Source organism: Venturia canescens, chromosome 7, assembly GCF_019457755.1.
Source record: "Venturia canescens isolate UGA chromosome 7, ASM1945775v1, whole genome shotgun sequence".
NCBI lineage: Eukaryota > Metazoa > Arthropoda > Insecta > Hymenoptera > Ichneumonidae > Venturia > Venturia canescens.
Genome location: NC_057427.1, coordinates 17,859,836 through 17,883,525, shown reverse-complemented (window position 1 = coordinate 17,883,525; position 23,690 = coordinate 17,859,836). Strand labels below are relative to the sequence as shown.

The following is a 23,690-nucleotide window of genomic DNA, read 5'->3' as shown; positions in this document are numbered from 1 at the left end:
TTATTTCCTCTATTATTTTCGCCATTATTTCCAGGATTTCCGGGATTATTATTTCGACTGTTTCCGGGATTTCCGGAATTCTGATTATCTCCCGTTGTGTCTAAATTTACCGTTTCAACCATTGTTGATACTAAGGGATTTGTGGTTTCTATTACCGAATTTTCCGACGTATTTTCCGCGTCTAAATAATCGTCTTTCGATGTCGGAGATCGATTTAAAGATTGGGCGCTACTTCGTCGCCTTCTACTTTGCGAGGTGATTTCGTTTTTTCTTTCGCGATTATAGTCAAGTTTATCGTCGAGAAATGAATTGAGCGAACGCGAAATAGTGCTTACGCCCGGTAACTTGAGACGTTCAGCGTACTCGTCGTCTGACATATAAATTTTTATATACGATCTGGCTTTGGCGGATTACAATGTTATTTAATAATGTTCCGTCACTTACAGTAAGATGATCGCTAACATGATGTTTGGATTTGTTGTCGTGTTGAATTTCTTCCGCTCCAGCTCCAGTTGTATTTTGGGTTGAATCTTAACGTAGATCGGTCTGCCTTGGATGCGATGATCGGTGATCGAAAGTCCGTTCGATATATCGACTTTTCTAGAATTATCGGTCCTCCTCAGCAATTTGAATTCCTTCCGTTTGACTATCGTAGACGTGTCGGGTTTCTCGAGTAGTGGCTATCCCACCGCTGCCACCAATGTTGTGTCCGCGAAGACCGTCGCGAAGGGACGAGTTATCAAGGACGAGTATTTAAGGGATTTAGGCCAAAAGAGCTGAACTCCAACTCGATACTTTTACAGCAAGTTAACAATAAGTTTATTTAAGAAGTTACAAATTCGAGGTTTTATTGCCTCGAGACCAATCGTTACAATTCTCGTCAAAGACTGTCGAATTTTGGGTTAGTCGATAATTTTATAGATTTGGGGGTTTTCCCCTTCTCGTGCGAATATAACCTAGATTTCCTTCTGGAAGTTTCGATGTTGACATCGAGGGTCGATGCGCTCGTTCGGGAGCATCGATATTTCATCATTGCTGCGTTTGCGCTGAGAGTGCTTAATTTGTTTTAATGAGTGCGATGTACGGGCACAACACAATGCCGGAGTTTTGAATATTTTCCTTTGAAAATTTCAGAAATTTTTTTTCAAATGTATATCATGAAAACAGTGAAAAGTTTGAATAAAATATTTGATTTTTTATATTTTAAAAAAATTGGTGAAAATAGACCTTTTTCCCCCGATTAATCCCATGTAAACATTTTACAGTTATATAAGAACTGTAAATCGAATTTACACATCTCGCACTGTTTCCCCGAAATTTTATTATACATAGAGACGATGAATGAATTTACGCAGACAGTGAACGAAAGAAATTATTTTGACTGTCGATTTAAACGATGTGACACGAAAACCGAGAGACCGAGTATCGTAAACAAACATGGGAACGATGTGACAAGAAGACCGATGGTGTGAAGACAGACGACAGAACCAATCTGAAGTTTTCTCATCGGCGATTAGTTGAAGCCTGTCTTTTCTCGGCGGGGATTGGCTATGATGGGCATCAAAGTACCCTTGCATGTAGTGGTCGGTACGCGTATACAGACATGGTAAATCCATAAATGTATTCGTAACTTTTGCATAATCTTGAGCCTATGCAAAGTTTTTTTCAGCAATTACGCTACTAATCGCGTTGGTTTCGGGTTCATTCGAAAGGGATTTTGAAAATTAATCTCCAAACCTATTTTCGCTTTACAAAATATCTCCTGAGATCCGCAATTCTCGAAAATGACATGCCAGTTTACCCCCACCACCGCGAATCCTTTTATTCAGAGAAAGTATGGTCTCGGCGAGAGCCTCAGGCCAGCAGACGACAGGGCTGTCAATGTACTTGTCCCGAGACTCTACAGAGTCTCTTGATATATAGTGATGTCGTAACTCACGAAAGTGCAGAAAGTTCAGCCAGCGCGAACAGACCTAATATAGAAATGATAACAAAAATTTCCACCAGAAGTGCTTTAACCAGAGATCGTTCGATACTACTGCGATTTGGAGGACTTCCGTTTTCGGCATAAAAAGAGAGAGTGAATAAGACGAACAAAGAGTAAAAGCAAAAAAATGCGAAAATGAAGAGGAGGGGGGGAAAAAAGTGAAGGGAAGAGGTCCTCGGAGATGAAAGAAAAGGAGGTTAGTGTTGGGACGATGGAGTAAGAACGTAAAAAGCGGAGAATGAGAGATTAGGTGAAAAGCGAATAAAAGGAAAGAAAGGAGGCAATAAATAATCATAAATATGCTGGAATTTGGATAAGCAAGTCATATTTGCATGTTTTTTTTATTTTAACCTTTTAAGCGGCAGAACCAATTCGCCTCATAGTGCTCAAAATGCGGGAAAAAAAAAGTATTCAGATTGTTACGAAATTTAGTACTCGGAGGTTTTTGGGGTCGCTGATTACGAATCCGCTCTCAAAATTTCGAAATTCAAAATGGCGGATCCAATATGGCGGCCGAAAATAAAAAATTCGTTTGAATCGGATAAAAATTGGTACTCGGGGGTTTTTGGGGTCATTGATTACGAATCCGCCCTCGAAATTTCAAAATTCAAAATGGCGGATCCAATATGGCGGACGAAAATGAAAAATTCATTTGAATCGGATAAAAATTGGTACTCGGGGGTTTTCGGGGTAGCTGATTACGAATCCGCCCTCAAAATTTATAATTCGAAAACAATATCTCATATGCCGACCATGCACGGGGCAATTTTTAATAGTATTTGTGTTACATTTATTCACATATAAAACTTGAAAAACTCAGGGTTAATATAAAATCAATATGAAGAGAAAGGTGCCATTGCAAAAATTTTACATTATCAATTCATGTGTCATAGAGAATCTTCGATTTTCAATTTATATACTCCGTAATCAGCGACCCCGAAGAATACTAAATTTCGACCGATTCAAATGAATTTTCGGATTTTTGACCACCATATTGGATCCGCCATTTTGAATTTCGAAATTTCGAGGGTGGATTCGTAATCAGCGACCCCGAAAACCCCTGAATGCCAATTCCTATCCGATTCGAATGAATTTTTGCATTTTCGGCTGCCATATTGGATCCGCCATTTTGAATTTCGAAATTTTGAGGGCGGATTCGTAATCAGCGACCCTAAAAACCCCCGAGTACCAATTTTTATCCGATTAAAATGAATTTTTAATTTTTGGCCGCCATATTGGATCCGCCATTTTGAATTTCGAAATTTTGAGAGCGGATTCGTAATCAGCGACCCCAGAAACCCCCGAGTATCAAATTTGGTGATAATTGATTGACTTAATCATGAGATAATCGATGTGCGCCATATGGCGTCATTGCCGCTTTGGGCCCAGAAAAAATGTACGCCATATGGCGTCATTGCCGCTTAAAAGGTTAATAAAGTATGCAGATTTATAATATCTTTGTGATTGTATACATACTACAAATGATTAACTTCTCGTTTCCGTTTTTGGGCGATTGATAATTTATTTTCATTTACAGAATGGTTGTTCAAATTATCATTATAAAATATCGAGTGACTAAAAGTAAAACGCTATTGAATTAGTATGTATTCATAATATTGTTTACACTTGGAAGGAACAGAATATGTGTCAAAAACAAACGTGTACACCCGTAGCCAGGTAGAGTCGGAATTTTTTTTATTTTAACATTTAGTTGTTGTACCTTGAAAATCAAATTTATTTGATTCAATAAATAAGTTGTCAAAAATATATGGTTTTTTCTTAGTTAAACCTATGGTAATTATCTTTTAACTTTAGTCTTCTATGCTAAAAGAACCAACAGATAAAATGTTGCTAATTTTCACTCGCAATTTTAATTACGACTTATACCGAAATAATCAAAAAATACAATTTATGCCTTATAAACTTGTCTATTTCTCCCATACTTTTCAGTCAACCGGGTTTTAGTCTTGCTTATAACTGGTTTAGTCTATTATATCGCCAGCGACATATTCTTAAGTTTTTGAAAATGTAATTTGAATTCTGTATATGCTATCGGATGTACGAATTGGTATGAACGAGTTTTCTTTCGATAGATAATAGCGTAACATTGAAATTTTTATCATCTGAGCAGAGCAACATTTTTTCCGACTCTGAAAACTGCATCATAAAATTTTCTTATACAAGGAATGAAAAAGCTTCACAGGTTCCCGAATTAAGGAACAAAAGTTCGATTCCTCGTCAAAAAAACAAGCTACACGCTACGAGCGTATATATTTATCTTCATGAATCAGCAAGGATCCAATGATTGAAACATTTACAGTAAAATAAATAATCCAGAAATGATTGAAAAAAGTTTTTTGCTCCGGCTATACATAAACAAATCATTATGACACACTATGTATGCGATATTCAAGTGTAATAAGACGCATTACAATCACTAGAATTTACGAGAATTCTATGTCGATTCGTTTGAATACCGAGCGAATTGAGAAAAGTATTTGTGGAATTTTCGGTTAGTTCCATTCTATTATAGAACAACAAGCGTTCCGACTCGTTACAAAGTTCCTCTAAAGCGATCGCACCTTCATGTTTCAATGTTGATGAAAGAGTTCTCGTCTTACAATATACGACATGGTTTTCTCGAGGAATGATTTCCGTTTGTGAGCTATCGATCGTCGAGATTTCCGTATCAGTTGAGCCAACCTTTTTCTCCATGTTCAATGCCAGTTGTGCCTGCATTTGACCAAGATTGGCTGCTTGGATGAATAATTCACGAGCCTTATTTGCATTTGAACTCATCCCACCCCGTCCCTGGGCATGAAACACACCGAGATTGTACATTGCGTCAGGATGACCTCTATCTGCTGCATTTTTATAATACTTCGCGGCCTGAAAATGAAAACGATTTCAGCAAGTGTAGAATTACAATTTCAATTTTTGAAGTAAAACTTCTATAGGCGCGCTGGGCTTGGGGGCTAAAATGACGAAAGTGTAACGGAAATGTTACGGGAGCGTGTAACGGAAGTGCTACGAAAAGTGTGATTGCGCATGCGCATATACATTTTCGTTCTATCTCACGCTCATCGCCATGGGCTCATGTGATTGAGCGAGGCGAACGATAATTGAGAGGGAGATATACGTTGGTAGAGATAGAAATACCTTCTACACAGTGTAGGCCCATCGTCCCCACTCTTACATTTAGTCTCAAACCCTGACCTAGAAGCATTATAGCAATAAGAGAGAGAGAGAGAGATTGATTGATTGATTGATTGATGGATTTATTAAGCCTTGGATATGTCCTTAAGGCTAAGAATACAAAAGTATAAAGTTACATTTACAATAATTATACAAAATATGAGTCAACAATATGAAAATATTTAGGAAGATTTAAGAGATACAGTCCAGGCATCATTGCGTAAACAAAGAGTGTAAAAATGAATAGCTAAGTAGAATGGTAGTTTGTTTCCAATTTGATACAAAACAAGTATGTAGAGTGGCGTTCATGAGATTCGATTTACTGCTAAGAATAATACGCTAGGAAACGCTAATTGATCAATGTTCATAGGCAGTTTGTGTTGTCAGAGTGCTTTATGCATCAATAACTTCAAAAAGATATGAGAACAGGCGAGTTTTCAGGATATTAAGAGATGGTGAACTACGAATCAAACTTGGTAAGGAGTGCCAAAAGTAGATAGCAGTTAAAACAAACGATTTTTTAAATGTGTTTGTACGGCACGAAGGAATAAGAAAAGTATCAGCCTCTCTGCGGCTACCCATCCTGAGGGACATATTCGCTCGCGGAAAAAGTTCAATAAGATAGGATGGTGCCTGGTTACTCAGAATACGGTAAACCATGATACCAATGAAATATAGTCTCCGAGACCTTACCGAAAGCCAGCGTAGCTGTCTTCGGTACGGAGTAATATGCTTATCGCGTTTTAAATTAAAAATATATCGAATGCCTGAGTTCAACAAAACCTCCAGCTTAGTATTCAGATCGACAGTGAGGTCATTGTAAACCGTACAGCAATAGTCAAGCACCAGAAAAACTAGCGTCGCTACAACTGTGGTTTTGGCTTCAGTAGTCAGTGCATTTCTGTTATATCTGAGACGGTACAATACACCATTTACTCTGCTCGAGATGCTGTTAACATGTTTAGCCCATGATAAATTGGACGACATTATAATTCCCAGATTTCGAACATCTTGAACATAGGGAAGATTTTCACCATCGATGCTTATGACAGGAAGAGTGCTTATCTTTAATTTACTAACATATTTGCAACTACCAAGTATTATAGCCTTAGATTTGTTCAAATTAAGTTTTAAACCATTAGCAAAAGCATGGTTGGAGATTGCTTGAACATCTTGAGCCATTTTATTTATTACGTCAGTAATATCACGTGGGGAGCAACTAAGATAGATTTGAGTATCGTCGGCAAAAATAAGATGTTTACTATGAGTCAAGACATTACTAATATTATTGATAAAAAGTGAAAATAACAGGGGACCAAGAACAGAACCTTGGGGTACCCCAGATGTGGTTTTAGCCCAATATGAACAAGTTCCCGAACTATCAATGACTGCTTGAGATCTGTCGGTGAGGTACGAATGGAAGAATTTTAAAGCATGATCGGAAAAACCAAAACTGCGAAGTTTAGTAAGTAAGTTAAGATGTGGTATTGTATCAAAGGCTTTACTGAAGTCAAATAATATTAAGATGGTAACTTTTCTATCATCAACCGCTTCCCTGATGTCATGACATAAACGAAGTAGGGCTGTATGAGTGCTATGTCGTTCGCGATAGGCTGACTGGTAAGGGTCAAGCAGCATATGTCTGGAAAGAAATAAAGAGATTTGATCAAATATGCAGCGTTCAAAGAGCTTAGCTAATTCACTGAGGTTGGCAATAGGTCTTGTATCTGACGGTGTAGCTGGAGGGTTTGTTTTTATAAGCGGTCTGATATATGCTTTTTTCCATAGGGATGGAAAATGAGCAAGCCTAAGACAGTTATTAAATACTGATGCAATTATCGGTAAGGTATTGGTTAAACCTTTACGTAAAGCGAATGGCGAAATATCGTCAGGACCAGGAGACAGAGAAGTAAATAGTTTGGACATTACAATAGTTAGTAAAGAATCAGTTGAAATCTCAGTAAATTCAAAAACTGGCCTGTTCTCATCGAGGGGAGTAAGAGAATTGAAGAGTGAATCTAAAGTGCAAGGTGCAGTGGCGCTGGAGACACGAACATAATGTGCATTTAGCTCATCGCGTGAAAAAAATGTAAATGGTGATGATAAGCTTATTCTGGTTAAACCTAGTTTAGAGAGCTCACGCCAAAGGGAAGCAGAATCTCTAACAGATGAGATCCTATCAAGGTAAAATTTATTTCTCGCGCATTTTATTTTCAGAGATACTTCATTCCGCAGTAGTTTATAAATAGCCATATTGAGGATATTGCCAGATCGTTTAGCTTGTTTATACATCACATTTTTCTGTTTAATAAGCATTTTAAGTTCTTTCGTTAGCCATGGTGCTAGTGGTTTATTAATTTTTAATGTACGAAGTGGTGCGTGAATATCAAGAGAGATAATTATCTGTTTGCAAAAGGCGTCTAACATGGTGTCAAGATTAACTGTAGAATGACATAAAAAAACTGTAGAAGGACACCAAGTGTTTCATTGAACTCAATATCATTCAAATTTTTTAAAACTCGTTTGGTGACTGTGCGCTGATTATCCCGGTCAACGGGGAAAGCATAACGCAAAGTTAAAAGGTCATGGCCAGCAATGAAGGGCATCTCAGACTTGTTGAATAAGGAAATTTTGTCAGGATTATCAATGATAAAAATATCTAGCCACGAGTTTGAGCTTTTCGTATGATGAGTAGTTCCTGATTCAATAATATGAAGAGCCTGTGAAAAAACAAGGTCTCTCAAGTAGTTACCTTCATAATTGGAACAAGCTAGATCACAGTTTAAATCTCCAGAAATTATGATATTTTCGTAGAATTGAGAAAAGCGCAGGAAGTCATCAATGAAGGTATGAAACAATAAACCTTTAGGCCTTCTATACATGGAAACAAATAAGAGCACAGAGTTTGAGATGGTGCGAATTTCTAGGATGATGTATTCAGGGGCATTTGAGAATTGGCTAGGCGAAGAAGCGAGAATTTTGGGGCCGGGTTGAAATTCCGAACGGTGAGAAATCAGAAGGCTCAAAAGTCCGAAAATCTCGCTAGTGCGGTATATCTATATATTTCGAGTCCCAGCTAGATTTTCGGACTTTTGAGCCTTCTGATTTCTCACCGTTCGGAACTTCAACCCGGCCCCAGAATTTTTACTATGAGAGATTCGTGAACATAACACATAACCCCACCTCCCACTTTTCCTTCTCTATCATTCCGAACAAGTGTATAACCATCCAACTTGACCAAATCATCAGAGAGTTGAGAGTGGAGCCAAGTCTCACAGATCGAAATAATATGCGAAAAATTAAGTGAAAAATAAGCTCTGATCTGATCGATGTGGCCGAGCAGAGAATTAGCATTAAACGAAGTAATAGTTAATAAGTTATCACAAAGTACAGTCTTCTTTTGGTGAGATTTTGATGAAATTCCGGGCGATGATGTTGAATATGGAGATGACTTCGACGGTAGTCAGGTGATTTTGGAAAGATCTGCTTCCGAGTCAATAGAAATGATCTCACAGCCGTCGGTTTTCCGTACAAATACTCCACGCGAATTAGCCCAGGCATGTTTCCATCCACGTTCTTTGGTGATTGAACGAACTCGGCCAAGGAAAAGATGCAATTGAGGGGGGAGAAACTCCTTAATGATGATGTGTCCACTGATATTAGCCGAGAAAACTTCATTGATGGAAAGTTCTTTTCTCTTTCGTTTTTTTAATAGAATTTCATTTCTCACTGATGCCGATTTAAAACGAACCAGGAGAGCTTTCGAACGAGTCTGAGATGAAGCCTGTTTGTTATCACCGATGGTACTCTGTGGCTTTTTTTCAAGGGTGCGAACGTCCATCACATCCGTCAATAGATCCGATGCACCAAGAGATGAAAAGATCTTCTCCACAAGTTCGCGTGGCGAGTCGTTTAAGGATGCCGGTAGGTTACGAATCACGACTCCAGGTGACGTAAGCTGAGCATTCAGATTGGCAACATTAGTTACTATGCCATTCATCTGAGATCTTAGTTCGATGTTTTCTGCAGCGATGTTCGCAGTTTGGTCACTGAGAGTCGTTACCTCAGTTCGTACCTCAGAGATAACCTCACCCATGTTTTGCTGAGTAGTCGCAAGATTTGAGACTTCGTTGCGGAGAAGAGAAATGTCTTGAACGACTCCATTTATAGTTTCGGAAAGAGTCTCAAACCTCGATGTCATTTGGTTTTGCATAGTAGCCAAATTTGCATTGATCGCCGCTGTATTGGCTTGAATTTGACGCATTACATCTTCTAGCGTGATCGGTGACGTTGAACCAGCAGCTGGTGAAACATGTGAATCCGAAGGTTTTGACCACATGGGCCACAGCAAAAATCTTTAAATAGATCTTTATTATGAAGATCAAGCTCAAATTTGGTCGAAGCACATTCGATATGAAAAGATTCTTTGCATGGGCCAGAACAAACGACAATATCATTTTTTGCCAAGCATTTACAAATGGAGCAGTAGCGTTTAGTCATCTTGAGACAATCACAGAACTGTGAAAACAAGATGCACGGCGATTTAACACTTTAAAATTTCAAGAAGTCCGCCAAATAAGAATACCGTCGATCAATGGTAATGCAGATAACTCAGATTGAGAACGAATGAGAGAGAGAGAGAGTGATGCGCACGCACATTTTCTTTCTTTCTTTGTCTCATCTATGCAGTGTTAGTGAGTTAGGCTGCTTTATACAAACATTGATAGAAATCCTATAGGGGCATGTCATACGAAGAATTTTGCACGTATATTTTCTTTTACTCTTTTTCTCATTGCCAGTTCATGAAATATATACATCTCAGTAAAGCGTGTGTGAGTTTTACTTTCAGTAGCTTTACACGAACGATATGAAAACCAAACACGAAACAATAAAAATAAGTAATTTTATAAAAATTTTACAATTACAATAATTGTAACACTTTTTTACTAAAGGAAGTAATCCTTTACGAAAAACCTCAAGAATGCCGTGTTTTTTATATACATATTGAAGTACACAGCTACTGAATATAATGTTATATGTCGAGATCTTTGAATTTCAACCTATAAATGACGTGACGACCGTTGCGGCAGTACGGCACACACCGATAATTCATGACGTATCTTTCAACTTAATTGTTTTACGGTTGTTTTTTTAAGAATCTCAAAATAAAATAGTACTGTTCCTTTGTAAAAAAAAAGTCTGAACAATAGGAAAAAAAATTTCAAAAATATTTAAAAAATAGTACATTAGGCAAAAAAGCGATTTTAAAGTTATAATTGCTTATTCGGGATTTTTCTGATCCCTGAGAATATTTCAAATATTTTTATCGAAAAGCTGAGATTTTTTAACATAAAAATTACTACGTTGCGTGTTCCAAAAAATAATTGAGGGGTTCGATATTTCCAACACAAAAAGTTAACAATTACAAGTTTTCAAATTTTCAAACCTCTATAACTTAGAAATTACTCGACAAAAAAATTTGAAAAAAATCATGAAAGCTCATAGTGACACGTACTTTTGAAAAGCAACAACCATTATACATAATTCAGACCCTCCGGCACAAATTAATACCATAATTGGTGGAATGATCCATATATCTGTACGTTGCGAAAAAAGCTTTACTTCAGTTGTGTGGTCAAAAGCACACTCACTTTTGTTTTTATCTATAGTGCCTGAAGGTCTTTAGATAGTATCGAAAAACGCAGCCTCGCGAAAGGGTACCGTTGTCAAACAATATTTAGAGCTCGCGAATCGAAATTGAAAGTTTCCCATTTGATTAGCCTTGAAAAAACTGTTATTTTTGGTACCACTCTGCTCATTTTCATGTAGCAATATTTTCCTGATGGGTTTTTGTGGGAAACTAGATACTTTTCAATAAAGTCCTGTGACGTGACATTTTTGCCCCGCCACTCGTACGAATCGTGTCGACCAGTGGACCGGGTTTACAGCCAATTTTGACGCCGTTCGACTCGTCGGGTGTTGGTCGGAACGAGACTCATCGTCATGTAATTATAAGTTTTATTTTAAGAATCGCGTATAGTACCTTTCGAGCGACAATTCACTACGTATAATAACCGTTACCTTTTACCTCCGTGTGCAAGGAGGAGACAGAATTTTTGATTGTTTAATTTTGAGTTTTGATGAAGTTCCCTTTTGACTATTTCGTTTGTTTTCGGGAGATTTGGTGTTAACGTCACCACATTTGGCCCCGCTAGCATTATTCATTTGGCGTTACGATCCTGCTGTTCGAGCTGATCTCGCTCGCGAGAATCATTCCTCTCACGCCGTCTTCGAGTACCGAAGAACATTCTCGACCTGCGGGCGGTTGAAAGAGCACGCTGGCATAGGCCATTTATTGAACGCCGCCCGTGTCTTTCCCGCCGTAGCAACCCAGAGTTGCACCGCCCGCAATACCGTGAATTCGGGTGTCACAGTCCGTGCGAACCGGCAACTCGTCAGGTGGGATCTGGGGGAGTTTTTCTGGAGGCGAGGTGCTGTTTTACCTGGTGGTTTATTTTGTGGGCCCACCGCGACATCCGGAGTCGTGAGGGAGGCCTCCCCTCGGCCTTTCAGAGCTGCCCACCGGATCCCCAAGAGGAAAGACACCCGGATCACGGTCATCTAATCGAGAGGAGTGTTTCGAGTGAGCGGGAGAGGTGAGAGCAGCAGAAAGGTAATTATTGCGATATTGTGTAAAGAAGCGTGACGGGAATTATCCTCCGTACACGCTCCATGGTTTTGAGTTTCCCGCGAAAGCGCGAGCAAAGAGTCCGTACTCTAGTTCGCGCCTAGCGCGTGAGCGCTGTGCGCCTAGTGGTGGGGAGAACGCCGAATCTGGAGGACCGCTCGTCGCACTAGGAGTCTTCTTCCGATCACCTCACCGGCGAGTCACCAATACCTCCCGATCATCGAGGTTCCTTTGTCTTTCGGCGTGCGACGAGCTGGTTTCTCGGTAAGCCCTTTCTCTTTCTCCCCGAATGGATAATGGAGTTGAGCATTTTGAGTTTCGGAATTTAGTTCCGGTTTATTTGGCGTTTCGGGGAACATGTGTGTCGAAGTTTCGAGCGAGATTGCGGCCGGATCGAAACGTCGCCAAATCTTTCCGAGAGTCCGAGCATCTACAGGGTAGAGGTAACTTCCCGTCCACGTGTTATGGGATCGAGACGTCACCGAATCGATCCGAGAACTCCGTGCAACGGAAAGCTGGAAATTTTTTAGAGGTTAGATGCGGACCCTGGATTATGGGATCGAGACGTCGCCGAGTCGCTCCGAGAATCCAGGCATCCAAGGAAATAGGCAATTCACCGTCCACGGGCTATGGGATTGAGACGTCGCCGAGTCGATCCGAGAGTCCGCGCTACGGGAACCCCAGAAATTTTGAGGATAGGTTTATTATTGTTGAGGCTGGTGTAGAGGTGTACTGAGAGAGGTCCGAGTTGAGCTTTTAGCCAGGGAGAACTGTCTCTCGAGTGAGTCGCGCAGCGATTCTTATACCCAGTTCCCCACCATAAAATTCTCGAGCGCCGAGAATGTCTGTTTTAGACTGGTTCTGCGCACCTTTCTGAAACGCCTTCTCTGATTGGCCCAATGCCATGATTCACGCTCGCCCGTTGGTTGCGCGGGCTAACATACGATGCGCGGACTACCGCTTTTTATGATTTTCAGCTTATTACGATGTTCAACAACAAAAACTTCAATTTGATCCGTTATTATTTAATTTTCTTCATTTTTTAACATTGTTAGTTGTTTTAATATGATTCGTAAAATTATAATCGCTAAAAGTCACGTACACGTCCTATAACCCATTAACGCTCTCCCCGCGCATACGTCGCAGTCGATTTTTACATTTTTCATTGTGATTAGATTTTATGTTATTAATTTGACTTGTGATCATTTTTCTTAAACTCGTGTTATTTTTCTGATAATTTTGATTGTAATTACGTGCTTGGGAGACTTAAAATGACAAAAATGCAAAAAGAATTAATTTCAGTAAAATATAGCACGGCGAAGTTCAGAGCGGTGCCGGTTGCCCCGCTCGGGCTCATGCCTACGGGCCTAAGATGGCCGCCACCTGTCAACAACGACGAGCGTGGTCGCCGCGATGTTTTGTCCGCGATCTAAAGATCGCGAAGTTTCGTTCGTTTCGACGGGCTCGGGCCGTAGCGCGAGTGTTTCGTCACAATACGTGCAGCATTAAAATTTATTATATCAATTTGAGGCCAAGTATTTTCTAATAAATTGAAAAAAGTTCCCATTTGAGTTCCGTGCAGCAATAAAATTTATGATATCAATCGAAGGACAAGTAATTTATGAGTAACTCCAAATTTCAACATTATGGAATTGTTCTAAGAAACTTTGGTAAATATTTACTTTATTCACTTTTTCTCAAAATAGTCTTAAAATTTTTTTCCAGCATTATTATCAATAACAAATAACACAGCGATCAATTTTAGGGAGGGGAAGGTACAAAAACCAAAAAAAAAAACTTTGAAAAAGTCCGAAAGAAATTTCAGTTTCTTCCCTATATTCAAACCCATCCAACGATTCCGCACACACATCCGAGCATTATTCTCAATAAAAAATATTATCGCGATTAATTTTAAGGAGGGAAAACGAGAAAAAACAACATATGATTTTTTTATTCCTTAGTTTGTAAACTGTTTTTGGCAACTCCAAAATCTGTTATTTTTATCGAACACGGCAGGATCACTTCCCGTTCAAACACCCCGTGATTTTCCAAAAAAGTTATACTTTCAGATTCCGTTTGAAATTTAACGATTGCTTCTGTAAGCGACAAGGAACACCCGTCACACATGATTATTCCGTATATACTGTTCAAATTGAAATCGTTGACATTCATACTTTGTGGCCAGACATGTGAACATTATGCCTTTGTTTACTTTTTTTCATTCCATTGAATGATACTACGTAAATTTTACTATCGTTCATATTATACTATTGTATTTGTAAACAGCAACAAACAATTTTTTTTATCCATTTTTAAAATTTCCTACCGCATATAACTGCATATAAAGGATCCTCTGCATATTGTACGAGATTCGAGGTCGTTAGCGACGAGCATCGTTTATTGTTTATTAAACAGCAACAAACAATTGTTTGTTGCTGTTTAACCAACATCCCAACAACAATTGTTTGTTGTTACAAATACAATAGTATGTAATATAGTTAATATGAACGATAGTAAAGTTTACGTAGTATCATTCAATGGAATGAAAAAAAAGTAAACAAAGGCATAATGTTCACGTGTCTGGCCACAAAGTATGAATGTCAACCATTTCAATTTGAACAGTATATACGGAATAATCATGTGTGACGGGTGTTCCTTGTCGCTTACAGAAGCAATCGTTAAATTTCAAACGGAATCTGAAAGTATAACTTTTTTGGAAAATCACGGAGTGTTTGAACGGGAAGTGATCCTGCCGTGCTCGATAAAAATAACAGATTTTGGCGTTGCCAAAAACAGTTTACAAACTAAGGAATAAAAAAATCATATGTTGTTTTTTCCCGTTTTCCCTCCTTAAAATTAATCGCGATAATATTTTTTATTGAGAATAATGCTCGGATGTGTGTGCGGAATCGTTGGATGGGTTTGAATATAGGGAAGAAACTGAAATTTCTTTCGGACTTTTTCAAATTTTTTTTTTTTTGGTTTTTGTACCTCCCCCTCCCTAAAATTGATCGCGGTATTATTCGTTATTGATAATAATGCTGGAAAAAAATGTTAAGACTATTTTGAGCAAAAGTGAATAAAGTAAATATTTACCGAAACTTTTAAATCCAAAAAAATCACATACAAGCTAGTCATTTCTTACTCTATGGTGGCAGATACTTATAAGAAAATCGATTCTTTTCAGACTTTCAGGAGCTTCTGATATTATTCACAATATTCGACGTCGATTGGATCGATACAAATTATGTTTAAATATTAGTTAAAAGTACTTGTCCGGCCCATCACTATCCATTCAAATAAAAATCAATCATAAAAAAAAAAAAATTGTACCGCAGCATCAGGTTAAAATTCTATTGTTATTATTTATTGTTTACGATTTATTATTAGTTTAATATTCTTAATAATAGTATAGGTTAGTTATGGTGAATGAAATTCGTTCGCTGGAAGAAGTGAGAAGTAAAAACTGCCGTCATTGCAATACAAACTGGGGAGTTATTTTGGAAGCTTGATCATATTTAATGTGCAAAATGTTTTTTATTTATCGATGCACAATAACATCCCTTGTATATTACAGGACAATTCGTTTCCATTCTTATTAAATTAATGCAATTAAGGGATAATTACTTGAAGATAATTATTTTCTAACATAGACAAGATTTACATCACTTGAAATTGACTGAACAGTTTTTGTCCGTTATCGTAGAAACAATAAGTTTCCAGCAGCGTTAATTGCTTTCCCCACCTGAAAGTAGTTACTCAACTTTAAAAAAATCATTTGTAAAAATTTTCTTGAAGATAAGAAAAAATGTATAATTTTCCAAAATATTTAGTAATTGTCACTCTTCTAAAAAAAAAGCGAAATTACTATAAAACTACTTTCAAAAAGTAAAAAAAGATTTCGACCTTAGTTTTGAATGATCTTTACTATATTTTCAGTCAATTTAAAATTTCCTTCCCCATAATTTATTGCTAAGATGACATAGTAGGATGATCACAATTGGAAAAAAATGAGATCATTCTAGCATAGCCGAGAATATATAATGAATTTCGGTTCCTGCAGAGTCGTGTTACACCTCCAACGGTACCGGCTAAAGAGTTTTGTGACCTCAAGCGTTCCCAGAATGATTTTGCTATTAAGATATTGTTATTCTGATTTTATGCACAAATTTACTGTCAAAATTACACACTTGGCGTGGATGGTTTTGAAATGGAAGCTCGGCGAAGGAATGCTCCATCCATCTGCATGTACAGCAAATTTTAACGCCCACTTATTTATTTGTTCTTCATTTCGTTATCCCTCACCCAACCACGCATGAATTTTTTGCCTATCTACTTGGTCATGTACTTGTTCATCACATGTATTCTGTATCCCATTCATTGATGCACTCATTAGATTGTCTATTTCTTTTATTCATAAAACCATACTTTCTCCACCTCCTATTCGTTTGTTGATTCAATCATTTTCTTAATGTCAATAATTTTCTAATTATATTAATTTCTCATACACCCGCTTCATTCATCTTTTTCATCTATATATCTCAGGGATCTGTTTTATTCAACAAATCATTGACTTCTTATTCCATCGAGGAATCGAAATTTTTTTACTTTCGCTGATAAAACTAATTGAGTAATCGATTTGGGTGGTATATTTGATAAATCGTGTCTTCCCGAGCTTCCAGTTGAAAACCATCCACGCCAAGTTAGTGTGTAATTTTGACAGTAAATTTGTGCATAAAATCAGAATAACAATCTCTTAATAGCAAAATCATTCTGGGAACGCTTGAGGTCACAAAACTCTTTAGCCGGTACCATTGGAGGTGTAGCACGACTCTCTTCAAAAACCGAAATTCATTATATGAAAGAAATTCACTATATATTCTTGGCTATGCTAGAATGATCTCATTTTTTCCAATCATGATCATCCTACTATGTCATCTTAGCAATAAATAATGGAAAAGGAGATTTTAAATTGATTGAAAATATATAAAGATTATTCGAAAATAAGGTCGCAGTCTTTTAATACTTGGCATTCTTTTTTTACTTTTTCAAAGTATTTTTATAGTGATACCGATTGACTTGATACAATTGAAAAATTATTATATGATTTTATGAATTCTAGGAAAGGGCTGTCACTATTTGAAATACAAAAGATTACGAGCACGTGTACAAGATCTTCAATTTGACAAAGAAGTATCGTCATCAAATTTTCTAGTTCTTTCGGAGACGTGGATGGGTAATGACGATATTCTCGAGATTCCCGTGTTATCATTTCACAAATCGATATCAATGCACCATAACTAGGATGATGAGACCATAGTGTTACGTCCTGGAGATTCGTTTCGATTTTTGCCTAACAGAATCTATAGAAATATAATAAATAATTAACGTAGTAAATTACGTTAATAGAATAATTATTCGAAGAGACGAACCGCTCGCGGTCCCTCGCATCTAGCGATAAGAAAACACAAATCAGCAGCGACGAACGCCGTGAGACGGTTTGCCATGGAAAAATGCTGAAGCATCAATCCAAGATCATGGGAACCTCGGCCTAAGCATTTTTGACTGACTCGGACAAGATAGCCGGAGTCAGAGAGAAAAATGCAAAAGGGCAGTCAGTCTTCATTCGCGAATGAAACCGATCGGTTCTCCTCCGGCTTTGGTCGCTCTGACAAATATTAAAACCCATCCAAAATTGTATCGCACCATTAACTCATTATTTTGAATATAATTTTATTGTTTTAAATACTTAACGCGCGGAGTTCCGTTTTTATTGCACCCGCGCGAATATATCCGCGAACAACGGTTCCATCCGTTATCCTCCACTCATCTCTCTCTAATCGCCGTCGGCTACATACCGGGTGACCCGAGAACAAGGGATCGGACCGCCTTGCAGACATAGAGCACAATCCACGTAAACCCTAAGCACCAGCGTAAAGGTAAGTGGGTTTTACTCAAAATATAACCAAAAAGGATCATATAACCAAAAATTAATTGAAAGTATATTTGTTCTACACAAAACAATCCGATAAAAATAAAAGTTAAAAATAATTATAAAAAAAAATTCCGATACGAAAATAAACTTCAAACGAAAAAAAATTTAATTGAACAAAATTTGTCTGAAAAAAAATTGAAAAAAAAAAGATTGACCCAAGTACTTGGCGAGTTTGTGGTAATGATCAATATATTATAATAAGATTTATGTGAACAAACACTCGCCAAGTACTTTGGGCAATTTTTTTCTTTTCAATTTTTTTTTCCAGTCAAATTTTTTTTTAATGAAATTTTTTGTTTCAATTATTTGTTTTTCTTGGATCCGCATCTTGGGTCCGCCATCTTGGCGGACCCAAGAGGCCGGTATTTCTAATTGATCCCTTCAGGTTTCAGATCAGTTTTTTCTCAGAAATCAAATTATCTTTAATGTAACACCGTTTGTTATTGTATAATTTACCTGTATTGTATCTGTCAGAGTTCCGATCCCAAGCTCATGACAAAGTCCCAAATTAAACATACTTCCAGACGATGAAAGATTTGCACCAGTGGTGAAATGCTTGACCGCATCTTTGTAACGTTTCTCTTCAAGTGCCTTTATTCCAAAACGTAGCTCAAACTCGCCCATAACGATCCGATGAGTTTTCGTGTAATCGTCTTTAGCTTCTTTCAGAGCCTGAAGTAAAATAACATCAATGGGTTTTAAATTCGTAAAATAATGTCATGTTTTAAATGCATTTTTTTGTTCCCTTTTTTGAATTCTACATTATTCTTCAAATTGTATAATTAAAGAAGATTATTCATTACTTGTGATTCAAAAAAGCATCCCAACATTTTTGCTCTTTGAATGATCAAAGAAACGATTAAAATTTTTTCTCGCAATTATGAAAATTATGTGTAACTTATTTGTTCAGATTGATGAATTTTTAAAAACTTCAAAAAGTGAAAAAGGAACGCCAAGTATTAAAAGGTCGCGACTTTAGTTTCAAATAATTTTCTATATTTGCATTTTCAATAAAAAATTTCAAAATATAAAAAAATGATATTTTCTTCTAATCTATTTTATTTACAAAAATGAGACCCTTAGGAAAAAAAAAGTTGGGACAAGTACATTGATGGTTCCTTGTTTCCTGACCATATCACGAAAAATGTAAAAAAAAATCCATAAAAAAAATTATGAAACCAACTGTAAATAATTTCAACAGAACAATTCGATAAAAATTTCACAAATCCTGAAAAAACATTATATTAAAAAAAATACAAATCTGTAAATTTATTGTAAAGGAAAAAAAATTCAAATAGAACGTGAGAAATTCATTCCTACGGAAAGCATCCGGAACTTGAGAAAGATCTAGTGAATCAAAAAAGTTACCATCTTTTTCACAATATCAAATTGTTCTGAAAAGCGTTCAAATCTGAAAAAAAAAAATCAGGATCCCCTGGTATTCACAATATTCGACGTCGATTTCGTATCACTGCAAATGATGTTTAAATATGTGCTAAAAGTACTTGTCCGGCCCATCACTTTTCATTCAAATTGCTCATTCAAATAAAAATCAAACTGGACATTGATTCATGCATTATTTTTATGGAACTAGTATTAACGTTGGTGTTACACGCCTACCCTCAATACTCCTACCCTTAAAATGTTGTATAGCATCACCATACTAATCCATTAATGCACAAAATAACAATTTTGGACACTCAATTTCAAGTACACATCAGTTTTAACTGAGGAACAAAAGAGAAAATCTTCAAAATCTGGCATAGGAAGTTTCTGAGGGTGCTCTTTCAGAATATGGCTTTTATTTTGTAAAATTAAATCAAAATCTTCATTATTTTTTCGTTTTTAATTGAAAACTTAAGAATTTTTGACGTTTTATTTCTTTTAAATTCGATTTCCGTTACTGTTGCTGTACTCAAATAATCATACTATCGCCAGCAAAAGTTTTCTCGATGACTGACCTTTCCAGAACACTGGTGATGAACACTTTTTCTCACTCGATTTTTGCAAAATGGCGGTTTTCGAAAAACAGCATGATGAAAATTTGCATGATTTTTTTTCTCGAAAGTCTCAACATAACAAAGAAATGTTCCATAACAAAAAGTATAGAGAATCATCTAAAGAATACGTGTGATTTTTTTTCAAAATTTTTCTAGCTATTTTTGTATTTTTCAATTTCAATGTTTTGTAAAATTTTAAAAGCTCTGAAAAGATTCACACGCATTCTTAGGATGATTCTCAAACAATTTTTCTTATGTAACATTTTTTTAAAAGCTGAAACTTTTTGAGAACAAAATTATGAATCTATTTATTATACGATGGAAAATAATTTTTTTTTCAAAAAGTTTCAACTTTAGAAAGAAATTTGATATAACAAAAATTGTTGAGAATCACCCAAAGGATAAACTTCCGAAAAGCGGAAACCGAATTATGAGCTAAAATTTTGCATACTGCTTCTTTATAACAATATAAGACTTACTCTAAAAGAATTTTTGGCGACTGGCAATATTTATTGAGAAATTGAATTTTTAAGTTGCTATTTTAGCCCGAGCGAGTATATCTATATCGCTTGTTTCGCTCGGCTGGTATCTCCACTCCCCACTCCGCTAGTGCTTTTATTTCCAGTACGTCTTACCCCTACTTTTTTTTGGTAAATATTCAGAATACGGGCCTCACCTCCGATCGTGCCAATTATTTTATATGCTATTCTGGGCGTTCTCCCGAGCAATTTTATGTATAATTATAGGTGGGAGTCTTTTATAGTTTCAGAGATATAGCCTTTTTTGTATTAAGGATGACTGAGTTTATATAGGTGTGTATGCATTAGGGTGCTTCAAAAAAAATCGATATTTTTTTTTTTTCGTGGGCCGAAGAGGGGTGTTAGTATATATAAAAAAAATGACTTACTCAAATTTTCAGATCTTTTGAAAAATATATAACGGGCCCTCAAACGACTTTTGTATTTTTTTTCCTGTTTTGGGAACAAACGTCATGAAAAAAATCATAAATCGTTATGCAAACATAAAATGCACTTCTCCCTTGAATACATGAAACTTTACCTTTGTATTGAAAAAAAAAATCATTAATTAAACGGTCCCTCAAATGACTTTCCTGTTCGTATGACATTTTTGTTCGTACTAGTGCACTTGTACTTGTTACATTGTAGACCGTGAAGCAATATAAACAGAGCTACTGTGACCACGACAAGGACGAAGCTCAACAGCTACATGAGCTAGGGGCTTCGCAAAAAACATGGGAAAAATATGCTTCATATTCAGCGCAGAGAAAAATTATTTCCGAGCTAAATATTCAAAAAACATATAACATAATTTTGCAATGAATTTGCGTAGTATACTGGAAAACACATGTTCAGCGCATTATTCCAATGTATTTTATGCTCACAATATTTCACTTATTCAACAAAGAAAGTGCATTTTATGTTTGCATAACGTTTCATGACTTTTTAAGACTTTTTCCATGACGATTTTCCTCAAAATAGGAAAAAACATAGAAAAATCGTTTGTGGGATCGCTAAATATTTTTTTTTTAATCTCAAAGTTTGGGAAAGTCACTTTTTTTACATGTACTAACATCCCTCTTCGGCCCACGAAAAAAAAAAAATCGATTTTTTTTGAAGCACCCGAAAAAACATATAACATAATTGTGCAATGAAATTGTGTAGTGACCTACCCATTTACTTTTCAAGAATTTTTTTCTTTTAGTTTTTCAATTTAAACAAAGAAAAAAAAATTCTTGGAAAGTAAATGGGTGGGAAAGAAATTTAAAGGGAAAAAACCCCAAAGTAGCCCAGCCAAGGAGCGCAACCTTTGCCAACCTGTAGTCTTCAAATCAACCATTAAACATACTTATATGTAAAATAAGCGAACGAACGATCGTCGTACAAAGTAAATGCGAGTTGAGTCGAAAAGTGGGGGTAAGACATACGTAGGAAAGGCGAAATGGAAACGATGCACTAGCGGAGTGGAGGATACCGGCCGAGCAAGACAAGCGATCAAGAGACTCGGTAGAGTCTCGGGACAAGTACATTGATAGCCCTGTCGTCTGCTGGCCCGAGCTCGCCGAGACTATATTATCTCTGAATAAACCGATTGGCGGTGGTGGGGGTAAAACTGGCATGTGATTTTCTAGAATTGCGGAGCCCAGGAGATTTATTGTAAAGCGAAAATCAGTTTGGAGACTAATTTTCAAAATCCCTTTCGAATGAACCCAAAGTCAATGTGATCGGTGCCGTAATTGCTGAGAAAAAACTTTGCACAGGCCTAAGATTATGCAAAAGTTACTAATACACTTATGAACTGGAGGTATCTGTATACGCGTTCTGACCGACACATATAAGAGCATTTTGATGCCCTTCATAGCCAATCCGCACCGAGAAAATACCGGTTTCAACCAATCGCCGATTAGAAAACTTCTCAATGGTCCTATCTTCACACCGTCGGTCTTCTTGTAACATCATCATTCCCATGTTTGTTTTACGATACTCTACGTTCGGACGCTGAAAGCGTGTAAGCGCCCAAGTCGAACGCACCCTTCGTGTCACATAATTTATATCTACTGTCAAAATAATTTCTTTCGGTCACCGTCTGCGTAGATTCGTTCATCGTCCATATAATAAAATTTCGGGGAAACAGTGCGAGATGTGTAAATTCGATTCATAGTTCTTATATAACTGTAAAATGTGTTATGCGAATTTCGTGAAAACAGTGCGGTTTAGATTAATCTCATGGCTATGTGTTCGCAAGTGTTTGTTAATATATAAACATTAATGTTGGGAAATGTCTCCTTGTATAAACACTTTGACTTTTACGTTATTTTGTGACATAATTTTCTTGCAATCATTTGTTTTTATTTGGTTAAATTTTCAACAGGAGAGTTGCGAGAAAAAAAAACGTTCGTTCATTATAACCTCAAACGCTCTTTCCAAGCTGTGTGCCTTCCTAAATTGTATGTCATGCAATGAAAAAAAAACTCGCGAAATTGGTTGTATATAAATGAAATCATTTAAATTTAAAAAAATGTTGATTAAATAAAAGTGTCTAATCTAGTGCATTCTAATATTTTCTTTCATTGAGTTTGGCTGTGCTCTCCACTCCCTTTTTTCTACCTTCTTAGCTTACAGAATATCCCTACCAATTTCAATTCATTATTCTCTAGATAATACGTGTGTTGTGGGTATTTCTATTTCCTCGTAATGATTTCAACAACATAAAATATAGAACGAAGAGTCTAGTTTATACAATTTGGGCCAAGCAAATGCATAGATATTCCCTTGAGTTGCATGATGAATTTGGAAATTTATCAAAAAGTTATTGGGTGCTTTATTTCTCGTGATATCAAAATTTGTATTGTTGAAATGCGATGGACACCTCTAAAGTTGAAGAACGTTATGAAAGGACATATATAGAAAGTATTTCTACTTCATATTTGCAATTGGCATTATGGGTTGAAAAATTTATGTCTGTAAGTCTACGCCTGATCATTTTTGGATATGATCAGATATTTAGTTTGCGAATAGCCATGGAGACATACAAAAGTACACCATTTCGCTTGCCTCAACATGCACCATGTCTTTCACTTTTTCTCTCAAATGTGACATGGCTGTGCTCTCCACTCCCTTTTTTCTACCTTCTTAGCTTACAGAATATCCCTACCAATTTCAATTCATTATTCTCTAGATAATATGTGTGTTGTGGGTATTTCTATTTCCTCGAAATGATTTCAACAACATAATATGAAAAATATAGAACGAAGAGTCTAGTTTATACAATTTGGGCCGAGTAAATGCATAGATATTCCCTTGAGTT

The 23,690-nt window shown here is 36.7% G+C and overlaps 1 protein-coding gene across 1 annotated transcript in view; it reads right to left on the bottom strand.

Moving 5' to 3' along the window:
• Positions 1–3,416: 3,416 nt before the first annotated feature.
• LOC122412980 (uncharacterized) overlaps positions 3,417–23,690 on the bottom strand; it is a 54,488-nt gene continuing 34,214 nt past the window's right edge. The window contains exons 3-4 of the mRNA XM_043423017.1: positions 18,322–18,537; positions 3,417–4,876 (exon numbers count right to left, since the gene is read on the bottom strand). Coding sequence (XP_043278952.1) covers positions 4,397–4,876; positions 18,322–18,537 — 696 coding nt within the window. The 3' untranslated portion in view covers positions 3,417–4,396. The remainder of the gene's footprint in view (positions 4,877–18,321; positions 18,538–23,690) is intronic.